The following is a 26,721-nucleotide window of genomic DNA, read 5'->3' as shown; positions in this document are numbered from 1 at the left end:
CATCTGGTAATAATAAAATACAAAAAAAGAGTAAAAGTATAACATTTTAACCAGTTATGTCAACTCAAAACAACTAGCATAAAGACAGCAAAATTATGAAGAAAGTAATTGTAACATACTCAGTTTCTGATCATCCATGGAATCAAAAGGGTAGAGATACGTTCTAGTTCTGAGAAACTAGTTACTTCAAATATGACAATATTTATTAAAATTTCCCTAGGATACTCATGCTGCCAGACAAAATGCAAGTGTGAGTAGTGGATTATAGTCTATTTTTTTCAAGACTGGGGATACTTAATATTCTTATATCCAACGTGGTCTGCAATATACAACTCATGAATTCAGAACACATAACATCCAGTTCACAATATCATCATTCTAGCAGGATAGTGGAGATAACTATCCAAACAGTGCAGAATTCATGAGGAAGAGCTGGAGTAAAAGTTACAAGGATTGTTTTCATGCAGGTTAGGAATATAGGAATACACTCTTCCATGTTATCAATGTCTCTCACTATATCAGCAGTTAAAAGATTGAATGTTTAAATGCAAGTTGCATACGTTATCTGTATTACTGATTCCTGAAAATCAATATATATTAAAGAAATTTTGGAAGCCAATCAGCAGACTGTAACATTACTATCAAAGAAACTGAAAAAAAAAAATCCAGATTTATGGTTTTCAGACAAAGCAACTATTCAAAAACCATAGGGAAGTCCAGTGCCTAAAGCATAGGTGTTGGTAAAGCAGATTAACCTAGAATACATGTAGTACTTAGAGAATACGTCACACTGTACAGAAGAAATTGCAGGCATATGTGCATTACAATAATCTGAAGCTGGACCTATTTTATTAATCAGTTAGTAAGTTAGTTAGTCTGTAAGTTAGTTAGTCAGTTAGTTAGTTAGTTAGTTAGTTAGTTAGTTAGTTAGTTAGTTAGTTAGTTAGTTAGTTAGTTAGTTAAACTGTGTTAACCATTGGTCACAAATGAACAATTTCAGTCTCAGCTAGGAAAGAGAGAAGATAGATACAAAGGTATGAGATGTATGTTAGTAAAAAAAAAGAAAAATAGAAAATGGTACAGAGAATACACAGCTACGATATGTGGTTATAATTAAGTAAAAAAAAGTCTGTAAGGAATATTGCCAGTGATAATGTATTAAGTATTGACAAGGCCAAAACATTTTTCTGAGCTTTATGGAGTAAGAGGATTACAGCTGGAGGGACTCAAAAAATTAGTATGTAAATTAGCAAGGTGATAGTACAGAGAAGAATCTTTAGTGGATGGAGTATGGCACGGCAAGAGACAGAGTGAGTCAGGAAGGAGAACCTAGGTGATATGATAAGAAGGTTGATATTGGCAACTGGTTGGACATTTTTTGGAGACAGGCCTTTAAGTGAGTATGGAATTTTGGGAAGGAAGTTGTTTCTTCAATGTGTGTCTGTGTGTGTGTGTGTGTGTGTGGGTGCATTTCTGAAGTTTGCAACTAGCACAGATAAGATTTAGTCTGTGTAGTGTGGTATTGGTTCAGGGGGTTATGGTACAGGAACTATAGGCTTCTGTCTTATGAAGCTGTATGAGGATGTTGGCCTAATAAGTTTGACTACTAAAGGCAAATCTGTTTCTTTTTTCAGTACTTTGTATGGTTGTAATCCTATGAGCAGGCCTATTCTTTGTTTAACCAGGAGTCCTTTGGCTCTTTCCAATGATTTGTACTGGTGTTCAAGATTGGCAGGAAGTGTTAAAAATCTGCATATTTTGTAGGTGAGTGTTCACATCTATGTGAAGTTTTAATGCAGATGCACCTAAGAGTAAGAGATATTTGAACTGAGATAAAAGGATGTATTTTACTATTGTTGTTTTTAAAGTACGGGCTAGAAAGTGTGAAATGTTATTGTCCTGAAAGAGCAGTGAGTTTACTTTTTTCCTAGTATCATTGTGGTCCAGCAATAGGTATAGAAAGGGGTGCAACCAGATGCCTAGGTATTTGCATGAGTTTGATTTTTCTTATGGGGTGTTTTAGTCAAAGATTTGCAGTGGGTGTGACATTTTGCTAATGTTTTACCTAATCCCAGAAGATTTGTATTACTGGCTCAGTTTGGTGGAGCTGCTCAGAGTTTGACGTTCTTCGCCAGAGATCTGAAGTGCATCCAAGAGAATCCAAGGCATCCACTGTAATCTTCAACAAATAAATATAATTTAAGCCTGTTTTTTGCACTTGTGTACTGTATTTCATTGAACTGTTGCCTCATTTTACAATATTTTTGCTGCTGTGACTGATTTATTCTGGACTTGGATATTTTTGCTTCATCTGGCTTAAATAACGTAAGCTAGTTTCACACTTGCTAAATATAGACTGTTTGGTATCACTTCAGCACTAAAAACAACCATCCTACATTAAAATGGCCCTCCCTGTACCCTTGTGACAGAAGTGTGTAGCTCAAGACCCATCTGCGTTGGGGATTGCAGGAATAAAGGCTTTGTGAGGGACTTTTCTATTGGTATATTGTTTTAGAACTGTCTAAATGTGCTTGTATTTAAGCACCATGTTTGCAAGATTTTGTGCTCAGTTTGTCAGAGCTGCTTAGAGCTACACAGCACGCAGTGGCGGCTAGTGGTGCCTTATATAGATGCAAATGCCTAGAATCACATTTGTCCCCTGAACACCCATCAGTGAAACTCTCTCAGGCTTCCCACTGGTCTTTGGAGAATGCAGTTGCACACTGCCACACTGCAGGCAGCTCAACTAAGCATTGTCAAGCATTGCCCCACCTCCGTCACTAATCCTACATAGTCAAAATCCAAAAAGTAGAAATTAACTTTATTGTCATTTAGATCTACACAAGTGTAGATTAAATGAGATTCCATGCAATCAGCTCATTGTAGGACAAACAAAAAAGAAATTGCATACATAGAAAGACGTTTAAAACAACATATAATAATAATACCACCATCTTATAAATCAAGTCTACACTTAAGTATATAGCTACACATATTCCTAGAAACACACCCTTGTTAAGATACTAAAAATACATATCTAGCAGCAAAGTTCAGGTAATAGTATTGTACATTAACCATGTACAACATTATGGGTGAACTAGAACATATCAGTAGCAGCTGAAGGAAAAAAAAATATTGCACCTGGGTTAGCAGTATAAATTACAATGGTTGACTGAGTTTAATAAATAATAGATAAAATAATATTTTGACGGGGGCTCCGATCCATTTTCGGGGCCAGGGAAAAGAACTCGAACATAAAAATACCACAGTAAAATACACACACATTATAGTTAACAGATTAACATAGGAAAGAAAAATTAACAATATATTTACAGAAGAAGAACAACATACATGAGTAGACAACTAGAATCTTTATCAAAATAAACAATTACATAGAACAAATTACACAACAGTATAATACAATAATAATAAAATAAGTGCTAGGCTTATGAGCATAGGAGCTTTAGGTAGTTAAGTAGGTGGTTAGTAAAGGTTGGGTATGGAGTGGGTAGGAAAGTGTGTAGCTTGCAAGGCAATTAGATAGAGGCAGTGCAGCATGGTGCACTTTGCTTTTTGGTTATAGTTTGATGGGTGGGTAATTGTTGGTGGGGAGAGTAGGGTGGGTTTGGGGTGATAATAAAGAGATTAGTGCTTCACCAGCAGGGTGCAGCAGAGTTATTGGCTTTAGTGAGTTTTTGGTGAGATGATTTTGCTGTTTGAGGTAATTTCTTGTAGGGTTGGGTTTTTGAATATAGGGTTGGATGGATATTGGATGGGAGGTGGGGCATGTAGTGGTTGGTTTACTAGAGTGAGAGTGGAAGTGTGAGACCACTGAAGATGAGACCAGTTCAGTTCAGCAGAGCAGCCCAGGAGTGCACTACAGAGACAGTGACAGACAGAGTTGAGAATTTGTGTTTTTAATTTGTAGCAGGTGTCTAGCTTGTTAGAGCTTGTTGCCTTAGGTTGGTATATACTTGGTATATATACTGGAGAAGGTGGATAGGGTGGGAATTATTTGCTATTTGATTGCTTTGCTGCTAATTGTTTATTATTTATTTGTGTATAATGCTATTTTTTTTGACTTTTTTTTAATTTTTATGGATATGTGAATGTAGTTTTTTAGTTTTTTTTTATCCACTCCTAGCAATTTTTGTGTGTGTGGTGTGTGTTATATAATTAAGTGTTGTTTTTGCTGTGTTGTTAAGAGAGTTGTTTTTTTTTTGTTTATGTTTGGAAGATGAGTAGTTTTTAGTTTGTTTGGGTTGAGTTGGGTTTTGGCATCAGATAACAGATAACCATGTTTCAAAAAGGCTTTCTGTGTGACTTTTGACTTTTTTGAGGGAGGACTGGACTGAAGATGAAGATTGAGTTGGTTGAGTCATGGATGTGGTGTGCCAGTCATGTTTGGTGTGGAGGCTAGATTTACTATTGGTGTAAAGAGAAAGTAGGGGGTCCAGGATGGATCCTGGGGAACCCCTATGGAGACAGTAGTTGGGGAGATATTGTGCCATACAACGGATTGTTTTGTTGGGTCAGACAGGTAACTCTTACCAACCAGTTGTGATGATGTTGTGGAGGAGATATTATTGGGACAGAGATTGTTTTGTTTGTGTGTGTGACCATGTGCTGCTTTTAGATAGGTCTTCTAGGAAAGTAGAGATAGAGAGCCATTGTTTTTTTATGCTGAAGGATAGTGTTAGTAGAGGGGAGTAAGGTAGTGGTGGTGCTATGGTTTGGTCGGAAACCATATATATGCACAGTGAATGGGAAGTTCCAACTTCCTGACCTGTCAGTTATCAGACCTAATGTTGGAATTAAGAAGTCTCATCACCTTCGGATAAAAACTGTCTTTGAATCTAGATGTCCCGCATCGAATACTGTGGTATCTTTTACCTGATGGCAGGCTCATAAACAGACTGTTAGCAGGATGAGTTGCATCATTTAGTATTTTGGTGGCACTCTTCAGGCACTGTTAGGGTTCAAGGAAACTTGGTGGCAACTATATTTAGATGCCACGAATCCACCTGGACTCATTGATTTTATTTCCTGTAAATCCATTTTGGAGATGCATTAGACTCACTTGTATTATGTGGCTAATAGTGTACTATAAGGTTAAACATGTTTTAAAAAAATTTTATTTGGTAGTTTTAAGTATTTTAAGGATTTTTTATAATACCTTAGTTATGGTATAATTAACAGAGTACAGGGGTGTTTTAAGTAGGGAACACATGTGAACAACAAATAACACATATAAAATTAGATCTTATAAATATGTATACATAGGATTTCATATATATCGTATGTTATATGTCTTGTTTATTTCAGTAATTTCTCTATTTATGTGATGATTTTATATATTATGAAATGCACCAGTGACAAACCCCGTACTTCATATGAATTGTTACACTAAATTCTTGTTTAATGAAGTAGATGTGAATTTAAAGAGATGCTTAGTATTAATTGTCTTGTAGGATGCATGTTCACACAAGGTTTCAGATACAGTATATTAATTATAATGGAGTGTATAACATGTATAAGGCTTTAAATGCCGGTTCCTTTTTGGCGCCAAGATTTAAATATGAGGAGTTTTTGTTTGGTTTTACAGTGTTCTGAAGAAGCCCACATTGCAGTGGGTGAAAGTGCTCAACACTGTTTTTATGGCTCAGTTCTCTTGTAATAAATCCATTTTTTATAAAGAAGAAGGGGTATCGTGCACTTATTGGTGACACCATGTTTGTACACATTTCTGTTGGGAGTAGTTCAGTGGTTTAGGCTCATAAATAGACTGTTAGCAGGATGAGTTGCATCATTTAGTATTTTGGTGGCTCTCTTCAGGCTCCTCGATGTATAAAGATCCTGGATTGTGGGCATACTAATGCCAGTTATAATGCCGGCAACACTCATCACTCTCTGCATTGAGTTGTTATCTGTGACCGAACAACAAACAGCTCCCATACCATCCCAGGGAAAAAAACTGCTGATCCGTAAAAAAAAAAAAAAAATCAAAACACTACAGTGGGGGGGGGGGCTTTGCCGCACCCCCCTGATGTGGAGGCCTGTGCCCCCCACAACCCCCTACTTAAATATACCAACTCCGAGATTGCACCACAGTGGAGGAAATGGCAAAGTCCTGAAAACGGCCCAGTGATTTTTTTTTCCCTGGGAAAAAAATCGCTGTTCAGTGCTTTCAGTATTTTGCTATTTCGTGTAACAACCTTTGACTAAACAGTGTTCACAATTCATTGCATTCCCTAAAATAATGGGGACCCAATAATCATAAGGCATTCTTTAACTACATCCAAAGTCTAAAAGGGAATGCCCAGCTATGTGCCAAACTGGTTGTAGATGGGCTCACATATACTACATAGGAAGATATTGCCAACCTGCTAGCTGACAGATTCAGCACAAACTTCACCCCACTATCTCTACCTAGCGTATCCTAAAGCATACCTGATACCACCTCTCTGCCTAGTATCTCTAGTGAATTAGGTCATCTCTTCACTCGCCAAGGCCAAAAACTTGGCCTCAATGGGACCAGATAATATCCTAAGTTGTTTACCAAACAATCTAAAACAAGACCTAACAGATCCACTTGGTATTCTCTTTAATCATAAGTTGAGAACTAGCTATGTTGCTGCAGAATGGAGAACAGCAACACCAATTCCCCTGCACAAAGGGGGGGCATCAACTAACACTGGGAACTACAGACCCATAAGTCTAACAAGTCTCATCTGCAAGGACATAGAAAGAATTATCATAGATCTTATCAACAAGGACATTGACAATCTCCAAATGCTGGACCCAACCCAGTTTAGCTTTGTTGAGGGTAGATCCTGCTTATTAAACCTGGTGGACTTCTTTGAGAATGTCACCAAAGCCATGGACAAAAGTTTTAATGTAATTTTTTACAAATCCTTCTTCTTTCAGCTATTCCTGTTAGGGGTCTCCACAGTGGAATAACAGTCTGTAGAATGATTGGCAGTGGAGTTTTATGGTGTAAGTTGATAGCCCAGCACCCAACCTTCGACAAAAGGCATGCATGTGCACACACTCACACCTAGGACCAATTTAGAGATTCCAATCCACCTGCATCATGTCTTGGGATGGGGAGGAAACCCATGTGACCACAGGAAGGAAATGCAAACTCAGCCCTCAAGGCACCTGTCACTCTTCTGGTCAGGATAAAACAGACAAGTGGTTGTGGGTTCAGTTCAGGGTTACCAGATGTCCCTATTTGAGCAGAACTGTCCTGAGATCAGCAGTGCAGTCCCAAGTCCTGCACTGCCTCTTAAAATCCCTGGAAAACAATCCACTGTTCCACATTGAATAAAAGAGGCTCTGCTTTGTGATTTTTGATTGTCTCGTATACCATCATACAGGCCAATCATAAATCGCAAACCGGAGTCACTTCTGTTCAATGCGAAACAGCAGGCTATTCTGCATTGAAAGGAAGAGGCTCTGTTGTGTATTTTTTAATTATCTCATATACCGGCATACGAGCCAATGAAAAATCACAAAGTGGAGCCACTTCTGTTTCATTCAACAGCAGGCATTTCTGCATGAAAGACCATTTCTTTCCCTTAATCTTCACTTAGCAAAGACTGAGGTCCATTCGGAAGTCTGGCAACCCTGGTTCAGCTCAAGCAGCTTTATTACAGACAAAGACATCAAGAATGAGGCTTTGTAACTTAAACTTAAATAAACCTATAGACAGACTGACTACCACACTCATACATGTTAACACTCGGACTGTTCTCTCAAAATGCAGTGCTGCTTCTATGTGCTCACTATTTATATACACGTGCTTACATCTGGAAATGCTTCTTAAAGTTACATATGCACGTTCTGCTCTACATCCTCCCTCTTTAAGAAATAGATCATTTACTAAATGACAATATTCAATGACATGCAATTACACAGAAATGATCTTTTGACATGCAATTGTGCAGAACTAATTCTTTGAAATGCAATCATACAAAATTATACACATATAAAACAATCATGTCTAGATTGCTGTGTATTTTACACTAGGTCTAGAAATACAACCTTATCATGTAACATAAAAGTCAGAATTGGCTCTAGCAACAGGGACTGTCTTCAAGGAATGTTCAACTTTGGGGACAACTGGGACGTCATCAGGAACTGGAATGGATACTGAGACATGTTCTTCGGTATGAGCATTGTCAGAGTTGCTCTGAGATCTAGAAAGTCTGCATCACAGGTACAATGCTGCAAAATCATTTCTGACACAGGAAGAAGATGCCTGCAATTTCTCCTGTATTCTGTACCCCTAAATTCCACTAAGTAGGGTCTTGGCTCGGCACATATACCTCTCACTTAACCAATTTGATCAAAGCCTTTTGCTCTTTGCATCTTCACTGTCTCTCCTTCTTGCAATGGATGAAGAAATCTGCTTGTTTTATCATAGCTGGACTTCTGAAAGAAACGCTTATTAAAAAGTTGGGCTTTTATTGCTTTGTTGTTTTTAGCAGTAGACACCAACAAACTAGAACTGATAAGCAAGGTTGTTCTGGTTTGCCTAGATAGAAGTCTCTGAGCAGACGAGCCAAGTAGGTTGTCATGGGGTATATTCCTAAGATTAAACAAATTAAAAACATATCAGTATTGTCAGACTTTGACCTCTCTAGTAATTGCTTTGCACTCTGTAATGCATGTTCAGCCTGGCCATTTGACTGTGGGTATTCCAAACTAATAGTAACATGAATAAAGTCCCACCCTTCTGCAAATTTCTGAAACAATTGACTGGTAACCTGGGTACCGTTGTAAGAAATAATTTTGCATGGACTACCATGGACTGAGATGAGATTTCATCTTAGTAAAAATAGTACTGGCTATTTGGTTAGGTAGCAAATCAATCTTAAACCAATTTGAATGAGAGTCTACCAACACTAAGTAATGCTGATTTTTTTCACTCAAATATGTTAATGGCTACTGTTGACCAAGGTAGTTCAGGAATCCCCCTTAGCTGAAGTGGGTCTTTCTGCAAATGCAGTTTAGTACTGTTGCATACTGAACAAGAAGAAAACACTTTATCAATGTCCTTTGATAGAAAAGGCCAAAACACTAGTCGTCTCACCCTTATTTTGGTAGAATCGGAACCAGGGTGGCCACGATGCAAAATATGAATATATTTGCAGTGTAAGGAAGTAGGAACAATAACCTTTGGACCTTTGAAAATGCTACAGTCTTCCATCAACATCTCATCTCTGAAAGGAAAATAAGGTTGTACATCTAGCAGTACACAGGATTGCTTTGATGGACATCCAACATTGATGAAGTAGTTGAGCTTTTGCAAAATTGGATCAGTCTTTCTATGATCTCTTAGCTCATAAAATCACATGGTAGAAAAATTACTCACTTTCATAACATCAAAGTCAAAACTCTCTGCATCAAGCTGTTCTGTGGTATTTCTAGGTGATCTGGATAAGGTATCAGCCACATAAAGAAGCTTGCCTTTTGTAAAGACGATTTTGAAATTGCATTTTTGTAAACTAGGCATCATTCTTTGTAGTCTTGCTAGATCGGTAATCATACACTTAATTTAAAATAGTGACTAGAGGCTGATGATCAGTTTCTATTTGGATAGCTTGGCCATAGATATAATCATGGAACTTCGAACATGCAAACATGATTGCCAAAAGTTCCTGTTCAATTTGAGCATACTGCATCTCAGTTTAGGTAAGAATTCTAGATGTATAAGCAACAGGGCTGCTCTTCTGAAGAATAACTGCACCAGGACTGAACTTTGAAGCATCACAGAAAAGAACCACTGGTTTGTGGACATCATAGTATCTCAATGTAGGTGGGTTGGTAATTTGCTGTTTGATGTTATCAAATTCTCTCTGGTGTTGTTCTAACTCTGACCAGGCAACAGTTTTGCATGTCAGCTCTTAAAGGCACTGATAACTCACTAAAGTCAGGGATAAATTTGCCCAAGTAATCAACCATACCAAAATAATGCTGTAAGGTATGGACATTGTCTGGAGCTAACATCTCAATAATGGTTGCTTGTTTAGAAGGGTCTGGTCATAAGCCAGTACTGGTAATTAAATGACCCACATAAGTAACTTCTGGTAATCTGAATTTACATTTCAGAGGATTGAGCTTTAAGTTCACTTCACGTGCTCTGTCCAGAACTTTCCTGAGGTTTATGTCATGCTCTGCTTCACCATTGCCTCCAACCAGTAAATCATCAACTATTATAGCACATGGATAGCCAAAGAAAAATGTGCTCCATTGCACACTGAAAGACTTGGCTGGCAGAATTTATTCCAAAAGGCATTCTGAGAAATCTGTATCTACCAAATGGGGTACTGAATGTAGTCAGTAGTGAAGATATGCGACCAAGCATTACTTGCCAAAATAAACTGAACTCTTTGCATCTAAGACAGAAAAAACAGTTGCATTTGGCATGAGGGTTCAAACCTCCTCGTCTTTATGCATAGGATGGTGAGTTCTCTTTAATGCCTTGTTCAAGTCTCTTGGGTCAATGCATATTCTGATTTCATCTGAACCTTTCTTATGAGCAGCTGCCATGGAAGACACCCACTCAATCGGTTCTGTGACTAGACAAATCACACCTTGCTGCACCATTTTGTCTAACTGGTCTTTGACTTTGTCCTGCATAGCTATTGGAACTCCCCTTGCTGGTCTGACCACTGGACTGTCCTCTGGTTCTACGTTCATGGAGTACACAACTGGAAGTTTGCCTAACTTGTCATCGAAAACATCAGCATACTCTGAGAAAATAACATTACTGTAGCTGGAAGTAAGACCTGTGCTTACATGATGTATTTATTTCTGTAAAAGAAAGGAGTTTCATTCTCAAACTGTCTCTGAGACCAAAATGACTGCACAGGTCTTCAGACTACATAAAATTGCAAGCTGTAACTGTTGCCAGCCAAATAGCCTGAAAGCACTACTGACTCTTCAGTTTGAATCTCTTCACCTCCATAAGCAAAAAGCTTTGCAGAATTGGCCAAATTAAGTTGCTCACCATTTCTCACTTTAGCAACAGCTGGCGCACTGGTGCAGCAGTTGTGTTGTCACCTCACAACAAGAGGCTCTCTGGTTTGATTCCCGGCTGTGGTGCCTTCTGTGCAGAATCTGCATGTTCTCCCTGCATTTGTGTGGGTTTGCTCCGGGTTCTTCCCATGTTACAAAGACATGCAACTGAAGCATTTCTCACCAGGCCTCACCAGAAAATTGACTTCATTCCAAGTTGGACTTTCCCGGAAAACAAATATTAAAATTTAAAAAAAAAATGTTTCTGCTGACATCACATTATACTTTGAACCACTGTCTACTTTGAGCTCTGTGAGCTTACCATTTATCAAGACAGTACAAAATACTTCATGCTTTGCCAATAAATCTACTGCATTAACCTTTTCAATGACCACTGATACACCATCTACATAGAAAGTAGGGTTGCAGCTTTCTGTATGATCAACCTGCTTTTTTGATGGACCTTTCTTAATAACTGAATGAGGCTTACTTGATTTACAAAACTTTTGAAAGTGGTTCCATTTTTTACACTTGTGGCATTGCTGACCAAATGTTAAGCACTTTTCTCTTTTAAACTCATGATTATCACCACAATTACAACAGTTAACAATAAGACTTGACTTGGGTTTTGCTGACTCACCCTTATACTGCACTGAGCATGTCCGTTTTGCTGAGCTAGTCTTGAAACTTTCTAGAAAGTAACAGGTCTTCCCTGGAAATCCTGCAGGGTTGCAGCTGCTATGTGCTTAGACCTGCTTCTGCTTGCCATGTGCTGCATGCTGTCCATGCTTGCTCTAGAGGCTGCTGAAATTAAGCTATTATCACTTGTAATCATACTTGTGTACCTTTCTGTGAGCTCATGGATTTGAAAAATCTCTATGGCTTTGCTCAAAGTTAAATCACTGGCACGAAGCAAAATCTTTCTAAATGCAGCATTATTAATACCATACACAAGCCTGTCCTTTATTAGCTCATCTTTCAAATCACCAAATCTGCACGTTTTAGTCTTATTTCTCAATTCAGTGATATAAGCTGCAAAAGTTTCACCTGGCCTTTGGTCTCTTGTATAAAATAGGTGCCCCCCCTAATGTAACATTTGTCTGGAGGTTGCACATTTCTCTAAATTTATGTTTTAAGCACACAGGGTCTTCCCTTAATTCAGCCAGTACAAGAATATGGCAGTTTTCCCCCTTTCCTGCATATACTGCTGGTGCATACATAAATGAACACTCTCTCTCAATGGCCTCTGACCCAGCTTAGTTAAGCAAAATGAATGCCCCTGTACATACATCTTTGTCAGAAAAAGCTGCTTTTATGAAAATATTGTGTTCTTGCTCAAGTACTCTCCAATTCTCTGCAAAACTATGATCACACACAAGTGGAATAGGTCTGCAAAATGTCTCTGCCATATCCACACACAGTGGTGAAGGTGCTTGAAATTATGTAAGAACTACACACATAAATATATGCCAGAATTTTATGCCAGAACTTGTAATAATGCCCAATAGCACAACAGACTCTTTGAAATAACTGCACTTTGCCAAATAAATCTCTGTAACACAAGAATACTTTAAAATCACTGTACTTTGCAAAACCACTTGTTATCAGTGTAAGAAATACCTTGAAATGACTGTACTTGCGAATAAACTGTACACAGTAGAAGAAACTCAGAGTATAAAACACTTTGAAATGAATGCACTTTGCAAATAAACTGTACATAATGCAAGAACTTTTCAAAATGGCTGTACTTTGCAAAATAACTCTGTACAGTGTGAGAAATACTTTGAAATGGTGGCACTCTGCGAATAAACTGTACACAGCACAAGAAACATCTTTGAAATGGCTGTACTTTGAATGCACTTTGCAATATAACTGTACTTTCCACACAATAAACTCTGAAATAATTGCATCGTAATAAAGCACACACTCTGCGTACACTTTCCACACTCTGAGATAATTTGAACAACTCTAGTTCTGCTTTGAATGGCTTCGGCCAATGCAAAATAGTATTTTATCTATAAAACATGGTCTTCTACTAAAACGTGCAATTGTCTTGCTCTTTAGCTTATTTTGCCTTTTATTGTACTTGTTATGCCCATTTAGCCTGTTATCCTGCTCATTGTACTTTGCTTGTGCTCATTTTACTTTAAACATGCTCATTATGCAAACCAAAGGTAATTCTAAGCCCCATATGAATATTTCTGCTAGTTTTATCAAATATCATGGTTTTGAACATTTTGTTTAATTAATAATGCGTTGTGTGTCTTTTGTTTGACTAATAATGCACTTTGTGCTATCATTTGATTAATAACATGTTTTGTGCCTTACGCATGCTCTGTTTTATTTTCTTTGCAAAATAAATTAATTGTGCAAGTCTCAGTTACCTTTAGTTTTTGGCCTTTTGATCATTTGAGCACTGTTGTCACCCAACCTGCTCAATATACCTTCACCTTCAACTGTGCATCTCATGGCTTGAAGAAGTTGCACTCTCAATCCGAGGTCTGCACCCTGTTGCTTGTGTGGTCAGGATAAAACAGACAAGCAGTTGTGGGTTCAGTTTAAACAGCTTTATTACACACAAGGAATGAGGCTTTCTAACTTAAACTTAAATAAACTTATAAATAGGCTGACTACCACACTCATACATGTTAACACTCTGGCTGTTCTCTCAAAATGGCACTGCTGCCTGCACATGCTCACTATTTATACACAATTGCATATATCTGGGAATGCTTCTTAAAATTATATGCACACACATTCTGTTTTACAGCACACCCGCCAAGAATCAAACCTGAAAACCTCTGGCTGTAAGACAGCAACTCTAACCACTGCACTACCATGGCCAATAATACTCTTTTCCAAAAAATGAAAATGGGCCATTGGTTAATGTATTTGATTATTATTAGTTCAGGACAAGATGAGTTTGCCTTTATCTGGAGGCTTATTACTACATCAGTAACATTCCTCTAGTAATTTAATTAGAGGGGCAGAATTGCTGGTATATAAGGAAGGCATTGGACTTTTAGAGTCATTCTGATGAAGTCCCGTTAATGGGGATGAAAGTGTTAAATGTGTTTTATATTTTATTTTTTATTTAAAGTTTTGAGTATATTTGGTTGACACGTGTTTTAACTCATTGCAGCAGAGTTTGCCTCTAATTGTTTCTGCAGTTACCTCCTACTGATGCCTTTAGGTGTCAAATATCGCTTGTTGACATTTGCATTAATAATTCTAAAACCATGCTACATACACGGTATCCGAAGAAGCCATCTTCATCTTAAAGCACACATGATGGCAAACACAATTGTAGTGATATTTCACCTCTGTCTAATGCAGCTGAGGAGATACTGAATATTATTTGTATGCTGTTAATTTGTATTGTAATAATTTTCATATTTCTCTAAATATCTCAATATTGACTTAACACAGACAGAACTGATTAGCAGCATATGAAAGCTCACAGCTGTATGAAGTAAATCCTGCTGGCTGTATGTGTCTTGCTTGAATGGATACTGAGATATAATATGCTGTTTATACAACATTACAAAATTAATATTCACTGCCTTCATTTTCGCTTATAAAATCCATTTTAAAGCATCAAAATGAATGAATGCCAGTAATGTAAATATTCATTTATCCTGAATAAGTTACCATTTACAGTTTTCTAGTAACGCTTATGGTCCAAGAGATATGAATGTTTGTTTGAACTGTAAGGTGATAACTTCATTTTTAAAGGCTCAAGCCACACCCGCTGGAAGTTAAAAGTACGCACTCAAAGAGCTGTACTGGAGGGAATGAGTTTATAAAACATTGGTAGTTTATGTGCTCCTGGCAGCTCATTTTCACTTTTTGGGAATATATTTTTTTTACTGACACCCATTGCTTGAATACACCACCCCGAATATTACAGTATCACATTCTATTTTTGCATTATTAATATAAGCATGGAATATGTCCTATTTTTTCATAACTTTTTGTAAATACTCCATAACAACACCAGTTCTAGAATCCCATGTTTACTATTTCATGATCATGTTTAGCAAATCATGTTATCTTGCAGATGCCAATGTTTTTAAGTATGCACCTTAACCAGGACTTCAGAAATTAGACTTTGAAATCCCCAGCAAGTGAACTCAATTCAGGAGTTCAGGGAATTTTCCTGTTGACACGTGTATACTCTTACAGGATACACAGCAACTCTGCTTTCCTAATGACTATATGTTTGCGAGAAGCATTGATTTAAATGTGCCTAAAAGACCATAGGACTGTTTTGGGTGCCTTGACCCAAACAGAAGCCATGTTCTTTGTGGAAGAAGGGGCTATAGGTACTAATAAATTCTGCTAGCTGTAGGTAAATGAGTTATTTCCAGAATATTGTTCTGTACTGAGATGTTTTGGTGGGATAGAAATTGTGGCAAGCCAGATCTGCTATAGAGGAAGGGTTAATAGCTGGGACTGAGAGTATAGCTAGGATGGTGAATTATTAGAGGATTTCAGAAAGTGAGAATGTAGTTGCCATGTTTTGTTGTTTTTTGGATTTTCCTTCCTTTTGGTCTATTGGCATTCTTAAAGTACTGTAGAGGAAAATAGATTAGGGCATATTTAGTTTTTATTTATTCACTTTTTTTGTATGTTGCCTCTTATGTCATCGAATAGGTTGTTTCTGAATTAGATGCGTTGCTGCCATTTGTTGGGGTTTGGGTCGGTGATCCACGTGAGAGTTGCAGTGACTTGAGTTTGGGAGTTATCTCGTGATTTATTTTTGTCTGGTAGAATCGCTATATTACTAGAAAGCAGGAGTTTTAAAAATATTTGAGTGAATTACTGAGGGATTATATTGCAAAAGTAGGGCCATGATTGATTGAGATCAATAATCAGTCTATTGTGGGAGGGATATCTCTGAGTTTGTTTATTGAAGTCTGACTGTGGACAGAAAGTGATAAGATTTGGAGGAGTTTTCCAAGGAGGGAACTGTATGGCAAAGATAAATAGATGATGTTTGTTACTTGATATGTGATACTATTGAGTGGCTGTCAGTGTTGGTTAGGTCTAAGACTGTGTGGTTGTTGGATATTTAATTAGGCTGTGTGGCCTAAAACAAAATGAGCAACCTGAACTGTCAGAATCAGCCTTGTTGCAAGGAAGCAAATATTGTGAAAACTATGACAGTCAAGAGATGTACGGGGAAACTCTGGAAGTCCAGTTTGTAGACTAAGCTGTAGTGCAAAAAAGACCAGCCACAAAATGCAGCTTAGATGCCTAGAAGAAACAGTCCTGTTAAATTCACCAGAAATGCTAGACTTACTAGGAAAACAGAGTGATATGGACAATTCCAGAATGAAGAATGGCTCTATAGGTTGAAAGTTGGATTATTAATACCTTTTATTTATAACATTGCATTTCATCTTGATATAAATTGCCCAAAACATGTTTAACACACAGTAAAATTAAATTTATAATGATCACAGTAATATGGCCAATGCAAGAGAATAAATTATATCTTATAAATATAAACATTTAACACAAATGCATCTATATATGTATGTATGTGTGTATCCATCTATATATATATATATATATATATATATATATATATATATATATATATATATATATACACGCACACACATAGGCCTACTTATAATCAAACCACAAAATTATCTAAACCCCCTCGACCTCCTGTTAATTATATATACCAACTCTGAGGTAAAGGGCAGAAACCCTTCCCTAGTATAACTTTAGTTTTGTCAATATTTTGTGCATAGCTATTTTCTGAGCTTAGATTATTTTAAGCAGACTCATATATATATATATATATATATATATATATATATATATATATATATATATATATATATACACATACACTGAATTGTTAAAAGAAAAATGATTGCAAAACAAGCAATCAAACACACATCCTCTCACACACAACTCGGAATACACCAAAATACTGCATATTCTGTCATCAGTCTTATACAAGCAGAATACACACCAAACACTGCAGATGAACACACTACTGCACCACATACACACAAACAATGGCACAACACAACACAGCACACACAACAACTACTGCTGTATACAATGATAGCTTTCTTGCAAGGCGACAAGCACTTTGCAACACCCTTCCTCATATATATAGCTATATCTATATATATATATATATATATATATATATATATATATATATATATATATATGTATATAGTCCTCTTCAAATGATTGTTTGGAAAATCAAATTTTATACGGTCGCAACCATATGTTTGACTTTCTGAAAAGTCAAAGCATTTGTTTGTAGATTGTGGTATAGTGGGAATCAAGGACTTTACCCTTTCCCCCACTGTAGTATGATCTCAGAATTGGTATGTATAATTATGGGGTGCAGGAGGTTGCCCTCATCCAAAAATGCAGATTTTTGTTGTTTTGTTGTTTTCCCCTTTTTGGAAATTAAAACATATGGTCTTGACTATATGACTTTGAATTTCGAAAAATTTGATGTTGTCATGTACACCTATATACATACATATCAATGCTGACAGCATATATATTGGGGAAAGACCTCATTCACAATTTCCATTATACCAGGGTCTTCCACATTATTAAAGAGGTACATTTTGAAACAGCTGTGCATAGAGTTTCTTAAATTGTGCCACAAATTAAAATGTTCAGCAAGCTGCACATTCAATCCATTAAACAATACACACCTGTGTATATGAGTTTTAAAACAGAATGGATGTTGGATATATGGGTACATAGCTTTAGGTTTATTGATGCATCGGCAGTGATCACATGTCATGTGATACATAGAAGTCATAGAGAAATCAGTTGGAATTTAAATGTCTTTGAGATTGCAAGTCTCCTATTTTTGTGAGTTAATTTTCTTGATGTAACAGGTGATATGGATTTGAGACCACCTTTTAGTCCAGAGTAATATGTGAACTCTTTCATGTTCCTGTTGTTTTATGTGCTTCCATATCAATAGCTACTGTTCAAAAAAACTTATCTGACAGATAAAAATAAAAAAAATCAGCACACAAAGGGAAAGGCCAGGGGCCATATCTCTCAACCTCTTACTGCCACAATTCTCTACAAAACTAAAAGATAATGGGGTACAGAGGCCAAAAATCTGGAACATGTTTTGAATAGTCCTCTAATAAATTAGAAGGTGACAAGAATACTGTTTTTGTATTAGCGTGCACTTTTTTTAAAGGATATGAAATCTGAAACTGAATTGTCTGCCATTATTTTATGATGTTAATCCTCATAGACTTAAGAAAAACAAATTTATAAGGAAACAGACCAATACATGAAACAAAAATGTGGGCATTCTACAAATTTCTGGATAGTTGAGAGTATACCTCTCAACCTCTAATTGCGTAAGATCTGGACATAGACAAAATAATGGGAACAAAGACTCAAAATTAGGACAAATGTTAAATATTTCTTGTATAAGCTTAGAAAGCTGATAATAACAGGTTTTGCATTATTATGTAATTTGTTGAAGGATATGAAGTTTGAAATTTAAATGTATCTCATTATTTATTGTCTTCAATCCTTAGTGATTAGTCAGGAAATCATAAATTATATGCAGAACAGACCAAATATATAAGTCAAAAATATCTTCATTCTGTGAAAATCTGTGCAATTGAGAGGTATGGATGAAAGGTACAAACCCTATATTTGTTCTGCTTTACAGTCTCTGTTAGCTGTAAGCCTTGGAACTTAATTTTGCAATATTTACATGAAAATGGACTCACCAATGCTAGCTTTAAGATAGCAGGCTTACCTAAATTTACTTTCAGCTAAATGAAAATCAAATATTCAACAGTGATCAATGATACCCATGTAGTCTGTTCAGAGTTTATGTCCAATGCCCCCAATACGCATACAAATATTGGTAACTAACTCTAAATAATTGCGTCCTAATGGAGGGTCACTTCTTGCTTAAGCTGTTTATAAGCCATGGAACTGTTCCACTTCCAGTGTGATTGTATATTTTTAAAGGATATTAGTTCTGAAGCTGAAATATCTGCCATTATTTTGTGAAATGACTTACAAGAAAACCACAGATTTTATGAGGAACAGGCTAAAATATGAGGTGGCAAAAATGTAGACATTATACAAAATTCTGGATAGGGCATGAGGAAAAACTAACTGTTCTGAAAAGACTAGTATTTATCATTTTTCAATTACAAATTTAATGAGACAAAATGACAAATATTGTAATATTGTGAAATGAGGTGAAATGTTATGTGTTTGTAGAATGTGTTTAGCATTTCCTTTACATTTCAGTGTAAACTGTATTATCAAAATTACGTGCGTGTATGTGTGTGTGTGTGTGTGTGTGTGTGTGTGTGTGTGTGTGTGTGTGTGTGTATATATATATATATATATATATATATATATATATATATATATATATATATATATATATATATATATCTACCAAAACCTTTTTTGTGCTGGTTATAAAAACTTTCCATGAAAAGACTTTTAATAACTATCTGCATTTTTTTAACAGTTTTCATAATTCCAATGCAGTTCAGCCTTAATAAGACCTTTATGAAAGCCCTGTCAAATACTTCATCAGAGGACTATCAACAGTACCACACTAACATTAGCAAAGTGGTATGTACTTTTTCAAATTATGCATTGTATATATCTGATCTGTTACATGTACTGTACATTTCCAAAATTTTTTCGTAACATATGTTGTATCCTTGTAAGATATATGCTGGATTCTTTAGTTTAGGAATAATCTGAAGTTGTTTCCAGGTCAACTATTAAATACAAAAAGTATAACAGTTCAAAACTAAACCCGGGATTCAGGAATGGCCTTTTTCCATGCAGGAACAGTGTAGGAGCTCCTGCATAGAAAATGGCCGCCGGCCGATCCAGGAAAGTGCCATTTTCATGTGCACGAGCAGCCCTACACTGTTCCTGGATAGAAAGCCGTGTGGGATGCAAATCACCCCATTTGCGGTTAAAAAACATGCAAATGAGGTGATTTTGTGATCCACGAAGCTGGCCGGACTTCATACAGGAACAGTATCAGAGCAGAAATGTATTCAGTTAGCAACTGAATACATTTCTGAATCTGAGCAAACGGAGGCAGGGCAGCTCATGGAAAACATGTATTACAGTCAAACATACATGCCAATGGCCAAATATAAGGCCATTGGCATTAATAAATGTTTTAGTTTTTTTTTTTTTTTTTTTTAAATTAAACTTTTTTTTGGCCGATCACGGCCATTTAAGCTTAGGGCAGTGGCACTCAAACAGGATTGTGCCGAACAAAAAAAAAAAAAAAGAAAAGTCAACTTTAAGATAATTCTGCATTTTGCCATTATAATCAGTGGCATGCAGAATGTAAACAATATGAGGGATCACTGGTTGTTAAGGGGAAAGGGTCCATCTAAGTCCAGTATCTAAGGATGTACACACTGGGGTATGCAAATGAGTGGAGTTATACTGGATCACAGATTTCCTCAAAGTGTCAGCTTGCACCTAACTGTGTAGGTGCAGCAATACAAGTGTGCAAGTATAAGAGCTGAATGACTTCATAAGTGGGTGTGTCATGCTTGCTGTAAGTTCATTGGAGTTCTGTGGCCTGTGTTTGCCCTTAGCTAAGCACAGTTATGGAAGGGGATGTGTCTGAGGCTGTATTTTCTTATTCCATGAAATGCAGAGCGTGTTCGCGTCCAGGCAGGACCATTTCTGTTTAAAAGAACTTACATTAGCTAAACAGGTGTGCCTATAAAAAAAAAAAAAAAAAAAAACAGAGGAAATAGCAGAACTTTTTGCATTTGAGCATCGGGTATCCGCGGCGCTCCTCAGGGCTTAAATAGGGAGGAAGTAGGAAGGCAATCAAGGAGAACTACCATAACTGGCAGGTGGAATGTGTCAGAATCAGTCAATTAGACATGCAGCAGACCAGCTCACTAATATAAACTATGCAAACATCCTACAGACTGTTTTTTCACACAAATTCTACACCACCAGTGTACACAGATGGGGGATTTTTAACTGGCAAAATTAACTAAATATATTAGAGGCTGCTGCTGCTGCTTTACTCCATCAATATGTGCTAGAGACTGAGGGTAGTGAGGAGGAGAATGCTCACAACCGATCCACAGTGAGGAGGAGGAGGAGAAGAATGTACAGACCCAGGGTAACCTACCAGGGCCTACATGAGCTGGAGATAGTAGAGCGCTATAGGATGGACAGGGACATTCTACAGCAAATCTTTGAGCTGTACCAGCCATGCCTTATACACAGAATTAATAGAGGGGAACCCATCCAGGTGGATACCAAGGTATGTCTAGGCTTAAGAATACTAGCCACAGGTACCTTCCAAAGACCAACTGGGGATATTATGGGCATCTCACAGGCATCAGCATCCAGGGTATTCCAACAGTTCCTGGATGCCATGGCACAACATGCTAATGAGCACATAAATTTCTCCACTGCCCGTGAGGAGCTGACCACACATATGTGTCTCTCCCACCATATAGCAGAACACCCCGAAGCAGTTGGTGCTATAGACTGCATGCACATCCATATCAAAGCAACTCCTGGTGAGCAGGGCAGGGTCTACATAAACCACAAAGGCTTCCCCTCCATCAACTGCCAGATCAGGTGCGATGCCCAGGGCATTATCATGAATGTGTGTGCTGGCAGACCTGGAAGCTATCATGACTCCCACATCTGGCATTGCTCACAGCTGTATCAGGTATTTGCCAGAGGGAACATCCCATATGGCCATCTTGTGGGGGATGCTGGCCATGCACTGGAGCCATGGCTGATCACACCCATCAGAAATGCACACACACCTGGACAAGAACACCATAATGAGGCACACGTACAAACCAAGATCATTGTAAAGCATGCATTTCAGATGCTCAAGTCATAGTTCCACTGCCTTGACATATCCAGTGGAGCTTTGCATTACTCTCCAGCTACATGTACACAAATGTTCATAGTATGTGCCATGCTACACAATATGATCCTGCGGAAGCAGCTGCAGCAGGAACAGCATGGAGCAGAAACACACAGCCCCTCACCATTGCCAAGGCCAGCACAGGCACATAGGGACTCGGAGGAGGAACATTCTGAGCCTGCCCCTGTAGGGAGAAGGAGGCATGCACAGTATGCCCAGACCTTGACAAAGAGGCAATGCATAGCACACACATTGACGCTGTAGGGACCCAGAGACTGATACTTCTCTTCAACTCACACAGACAGTAAAAGGGATGCCAAATATAAAACTACCTGAGCTTTATCATGTACAGGGTCATTCCACTTTGCACTGACTCATCTACCTACCTCTGCTATTACTTCATCCCACTCAAAACAATCATTCCCCTACCAAAAACTAATTAATATCTATTGTACTATACTCTCCCATCTCAAATATACTATTACACTCTCCTTGCGTAATATTTTTCTAACCTACTAATGGCTAGTAGCTATATATTTTGAAATGTTAAACCTACAATTAAATTTATAACAAAAATATTCACTTTATGTAAATGTTGAAATTTCTGTATTGAATTATGTCTTTTATTTTTGTAACATTGTGACAAAACAATTGCAAATTTCATGGATCTTATCTTTAAATATTTAATTAGCTGTATAAACTATGTCCTTTTATAACATGTGAAATGTAACTTGCAATTATTGTGGAGCTTTTCTCCCCGGGCCTCCACTGAAAATGGGCTCTTCTTGGCCTGCTGGACTATCCCCATCACCAAACTTAAATAAAATAAATAAATAAATACATAAATAAACAAATAAATAAATAAATGTGCATCCAACACAGCCAGTCCTCCATCACTGTCCTCAATACTGGCCCAGCAACAAGGTAAGTCACTTTTCCTATTAATAACTAAATGGAGTAGTATGTTCTCATACTTGTATGTATGATATGGATGCAGGCATGCAAGGGAGTTGGGTGGCTGAATAGGATAGCAGCAGACAGTTATATGGGATAGCAGGAAATTCATAACAAATACTGGTGTCAACATACTAGACAGCACTACACTAGATGACATTCCTCGCTGTAGTACAAGTGATAGCCCAAAGAACTGTGGGTGTCAATAGGTCACACACATGGATGTCAATGAAGGTCTCATATCCACCACCAGCCTCAGCCAGCAGGACAGGTGTAGATAACCATGAAGAAAGACTGGGTTAAGGCCCCCAAATGATGGCAATGGTGAACAGCCCCCCACCTGGCCTACACAGACATACTAAACAGGTCTGGCAGTTGCATTCCAGTTCTGAAGGGTAAGAAGTCTGAAACTGAAATATATGCTATTAGGATCTAACATGTGTACTCCACTGATATGCCTCTTGTCTGCATGATAGGTCACAAAACAATATGAAATGGAAACCAACAGAGTAACCACACCAGTACAGTCATTTCAAATGTTAAAGTCTGCAGGTGTGCACCCCTCCACCCACAGTCCCATGGAGAAATGCAGCAACAGATGGCTTGCAGCACTCTTAAATGGTCTAAAGACCTCTGGCAAAGGCCCATGCCTCACCCATAGTGCCAATGTATGGAATTTCAGGGGGTTCCATCTAACAACCTAACAGTAAACAGAAAACAAATGTGTTAAATAAATTGTTAATTCAGACTGTAAAAATCATTAGGCATTTCAAAATAACAGTCAGTAAGACAGCAGGCTCAAGTTCAATAACGTTTTTTTACTAATGTACATTAGGAGGCAAAAAACCATACATAACATGTATAGAGTTTTGACTAATTTCAGTAAGGAAGTTACATACTTTTTATACAGTTCATGATCAGCTTTTGCCCACCTTACTGACGTAGTCAGTCACAGGGCATTTACATCACTATAGTCCATAGTATTTTATTCATAAATAAATGCTGATGTAATGCTTTTTTAAAAATTTCCCATGAGAATATTACAGCCTTGTAAGGCACCTGGTCAGTTACAATGTCTTCCTGTAGATGTTACTTTTTCAAGGTTCTTGGATTAGTTCGGATACAATGATCAATTTTCTTCTTAATATGTTCCTTTGTCTCTCTGCTCAAGCAGCTGTACACTATCTCTGATAGTGTTCACAAGGCCATCCTTCTCGGTGGAAGGAAGAAAGATACACATGCATACATATTCATTTCTCTCTAACCCTGCAGATAATAATGCTGAAAGACATAAGCCTGCTGAGCTGGCGACTGTCAGGGTCAGAGTTTTAATTACACTTCAGCTAAGCTTCAAGCAATTTCATGCAAGATCATTTCTACTGTCATTCTAGTAAAATAGAATTAAATGCATTACATATTATACTGTTTCTAAACTTTGCACTACAAATATGTTTAAGTACATATTCTTCTAATAGTTTATATGTCTAAGTACATATTTTTCTAGCATTCTGTATATGTTTAAGTACATATTTTTCTAACAAAATGCAAGGCCATGTTGACAAATGCCAGGAGCATGCCTCCCCATGTCCTGCTGGACAGACTGTGGATCAGGCCATACATACTACTGAGATAAAGGCCCAACTATAGGGGTCCCGCCGAGATATTGCTTACATAATGTTAGGGGGAGGAGAGAATAACAGAGGGGGGTGTAGAAGCATGGATGTCATGGAGTGTGTGAAGTCTGAAACTCTAATGTCTACATATACTACTGCAGACTGCAAACCCTTGAATGAATAGCCACAAGAATGCTTGTAAACTACAATGTGAAGGTAAACTGACCAGATATATGAATCCTGCCTCTGGATAACCTGGGTGTATCTGTACAGCTGAGAGAGAGGTATGGCCCCAGCAGGATATGGCTATTCCTTGAAGTTGAGAAAGGCACAAGGAGGGGAACCCCAGTCAGCATACTAACAAGGTGCTGCACCATTTACCCAGAACCAGCAGTCTATTGTCTATAGCTACCCCTCCACAATGGCAGGTGTGTGCCAGAATATATAGTCTATATGCCTCAGAATATTGGTCTCAGCTGCATTCATCTCATATTTCCTGGTAAATAACTATGAGCAAAGAATGATAACTGTCACTGTCAGTAGTCAATGACATGACACATCGCAGTGTAAAACAGTACATATGCCAGAATATCTATGCTACAACCAAACATGTCACACAAGCAGCACAGACAGCAATAGTTACAGTATCCCCTGAATTAAGCCCATTGTATCTCCATATTGGCAACCTATCTACAAATATCCTGCAGAAACAGTTTGCTAGGTGCAGCTATAGCACACAAAACCCTGAACTGGAGTCCAGCCCTCCCTGAAATGGATGCACACACTCAATATAGAAGGCTATACTGGGCATGCTCCTACACTTAGAGAAATGAAGCCTGTGTCTCATAAGACAGTGGACTACAGATATTGGTTATTCACAGCTGTCTGTGCACACACACCAAATTGTACACCATTGATATTTCATGCAAACACATTGGATAGGAATACACACACATATCTAAGGCAAACATAATATAATATGTCGAACATACACACATAGAGATGTGAGGAAGAGAAAGACAGACAACTACAGAGAAAATCCCATTATGAGGGCTGTCCCACCCACTACACATCCCATTGGCCTATATCACATGATGTGCTGATGTCATTCACTGTAAAAATACATTTGGTTAGCCCTCAGCCTTATAGTGTCAGTGGTGCTTGTGATAACTGTGTACAGTACAAATAAGTATCCATGTATCAGTTGTAATCTCAGTCCTGTCATATGTAAAGTTGTGTGTGTGTTTCTAGATGAATGTGGTTGTGGCCATTCACACTCACTAAATCTCCCGTACCCCTCCTTCAGCACCACTGCTGATGTCACTCATCTTCAAAGATACCTTTGGACAACTCACCATTGTATAAGCTCCATGGTGCATGTGATAATTGGGTAATGCTATAGTGTAGCAAACTAGTTATTTAGGAGTTCCAATCCTGATCCTGGAAACTGTGTAATTGTGAGTGTTTGTGTGAGAGAGTGTGTGTAGCCTTGTAGAGACCAGATTTTGTGGTCATTCACACTTACAACACTTCCCTTACCCCTCCATTAGCACTGCTGCTGATGTGGCTCACCTTCAAAGATACCTTTGCACAGCTCTTTAACATATAGGCTCTGTGGCACTTGTGATAACTGTGTACAGCAACAGTGTTCCCTCTCCACAAAGGTGGTGTCTCAACGGATCCTGGAAACTATCGCCCCATAAGCCTGACTAGCTTGGTCTGCAAAGCTATGGAAAGGATCATCATGGACCTCATAAATAAAGATATTGGGGACCTACAGACACTGGATCCTACCCAGTTCGGCTTTGTTAAGGGCAGATCCTGCCTCTTAAACCTGGTCAATTTCTTTGAAACAGTGACCAAGGCCATTGACGAGGGGAAGGTGGTCCACACAGCCTACCTGGACCTCGCAGAAGCCTTTGATACAATACCCCACTCGGGCATTATAGATAAGCTCACCAGCTTAAATATAAACCCCTATGTCACTAGATGGGTTGCAAATTGGCTCAAGGAACAGAACCCACATGGTTAGAATTGCTGGAGCCATGTCAGACTCCAAACCAGTTACAAGTGGCATCCCACAAGGCTCAGTCCTGGAACCTCTCTTTTTTGGTATATATTTCTTGGAGGTACAGGCCAACATGGAAGGACTGTGGCTGACCAAGTTCGCAGATGACTGCAAACTGGGTG

At 38.0% G+C, this 26,721-nt stretch overlaps 1 protein-coding gene across 1 annotated transcript in view; it reads left to right on the top strand.

The window, feature by feature from the left end:
• Nucleotides 1–26,721, top strand: part of LOC122794937 (mucin-22-like) — a 450,015-nt gene that overhangs the window by 49,651 nt on the left and 373,643 nt on the right. Inside the window, exon 4 of the mRNA XM_044063532.1 lies at nucleotides 19,547–19,653. Coding sequence (XP_043919467.1) covers nucleotides 19,547–19,653 — 107 coding nt within the window. The remainder of the gene's footprint in view (nucleotides 1–19,546; nucleotides 19,654–26,721) is intronic.

The sequence above is a fragment of the Protopterus annectens genome, chromosome 2.part1 (genome assembly GCF_019279795.1).
Source record: "Protopterus annectens isolate FY-2018-M chromosome 2.part1, PAN1.0, whole genome shotgun sequence".
NCBI classification, from domain to species: domain Eukaryota; kingdom Metazoa; phylum Chordata; order Ceratodontiformes; family Protopteridae; genus Protopterus; species Protopterus annectens.
This window is presented reverse-complemented; position numbering and strand designations above follow the sequence as displayed.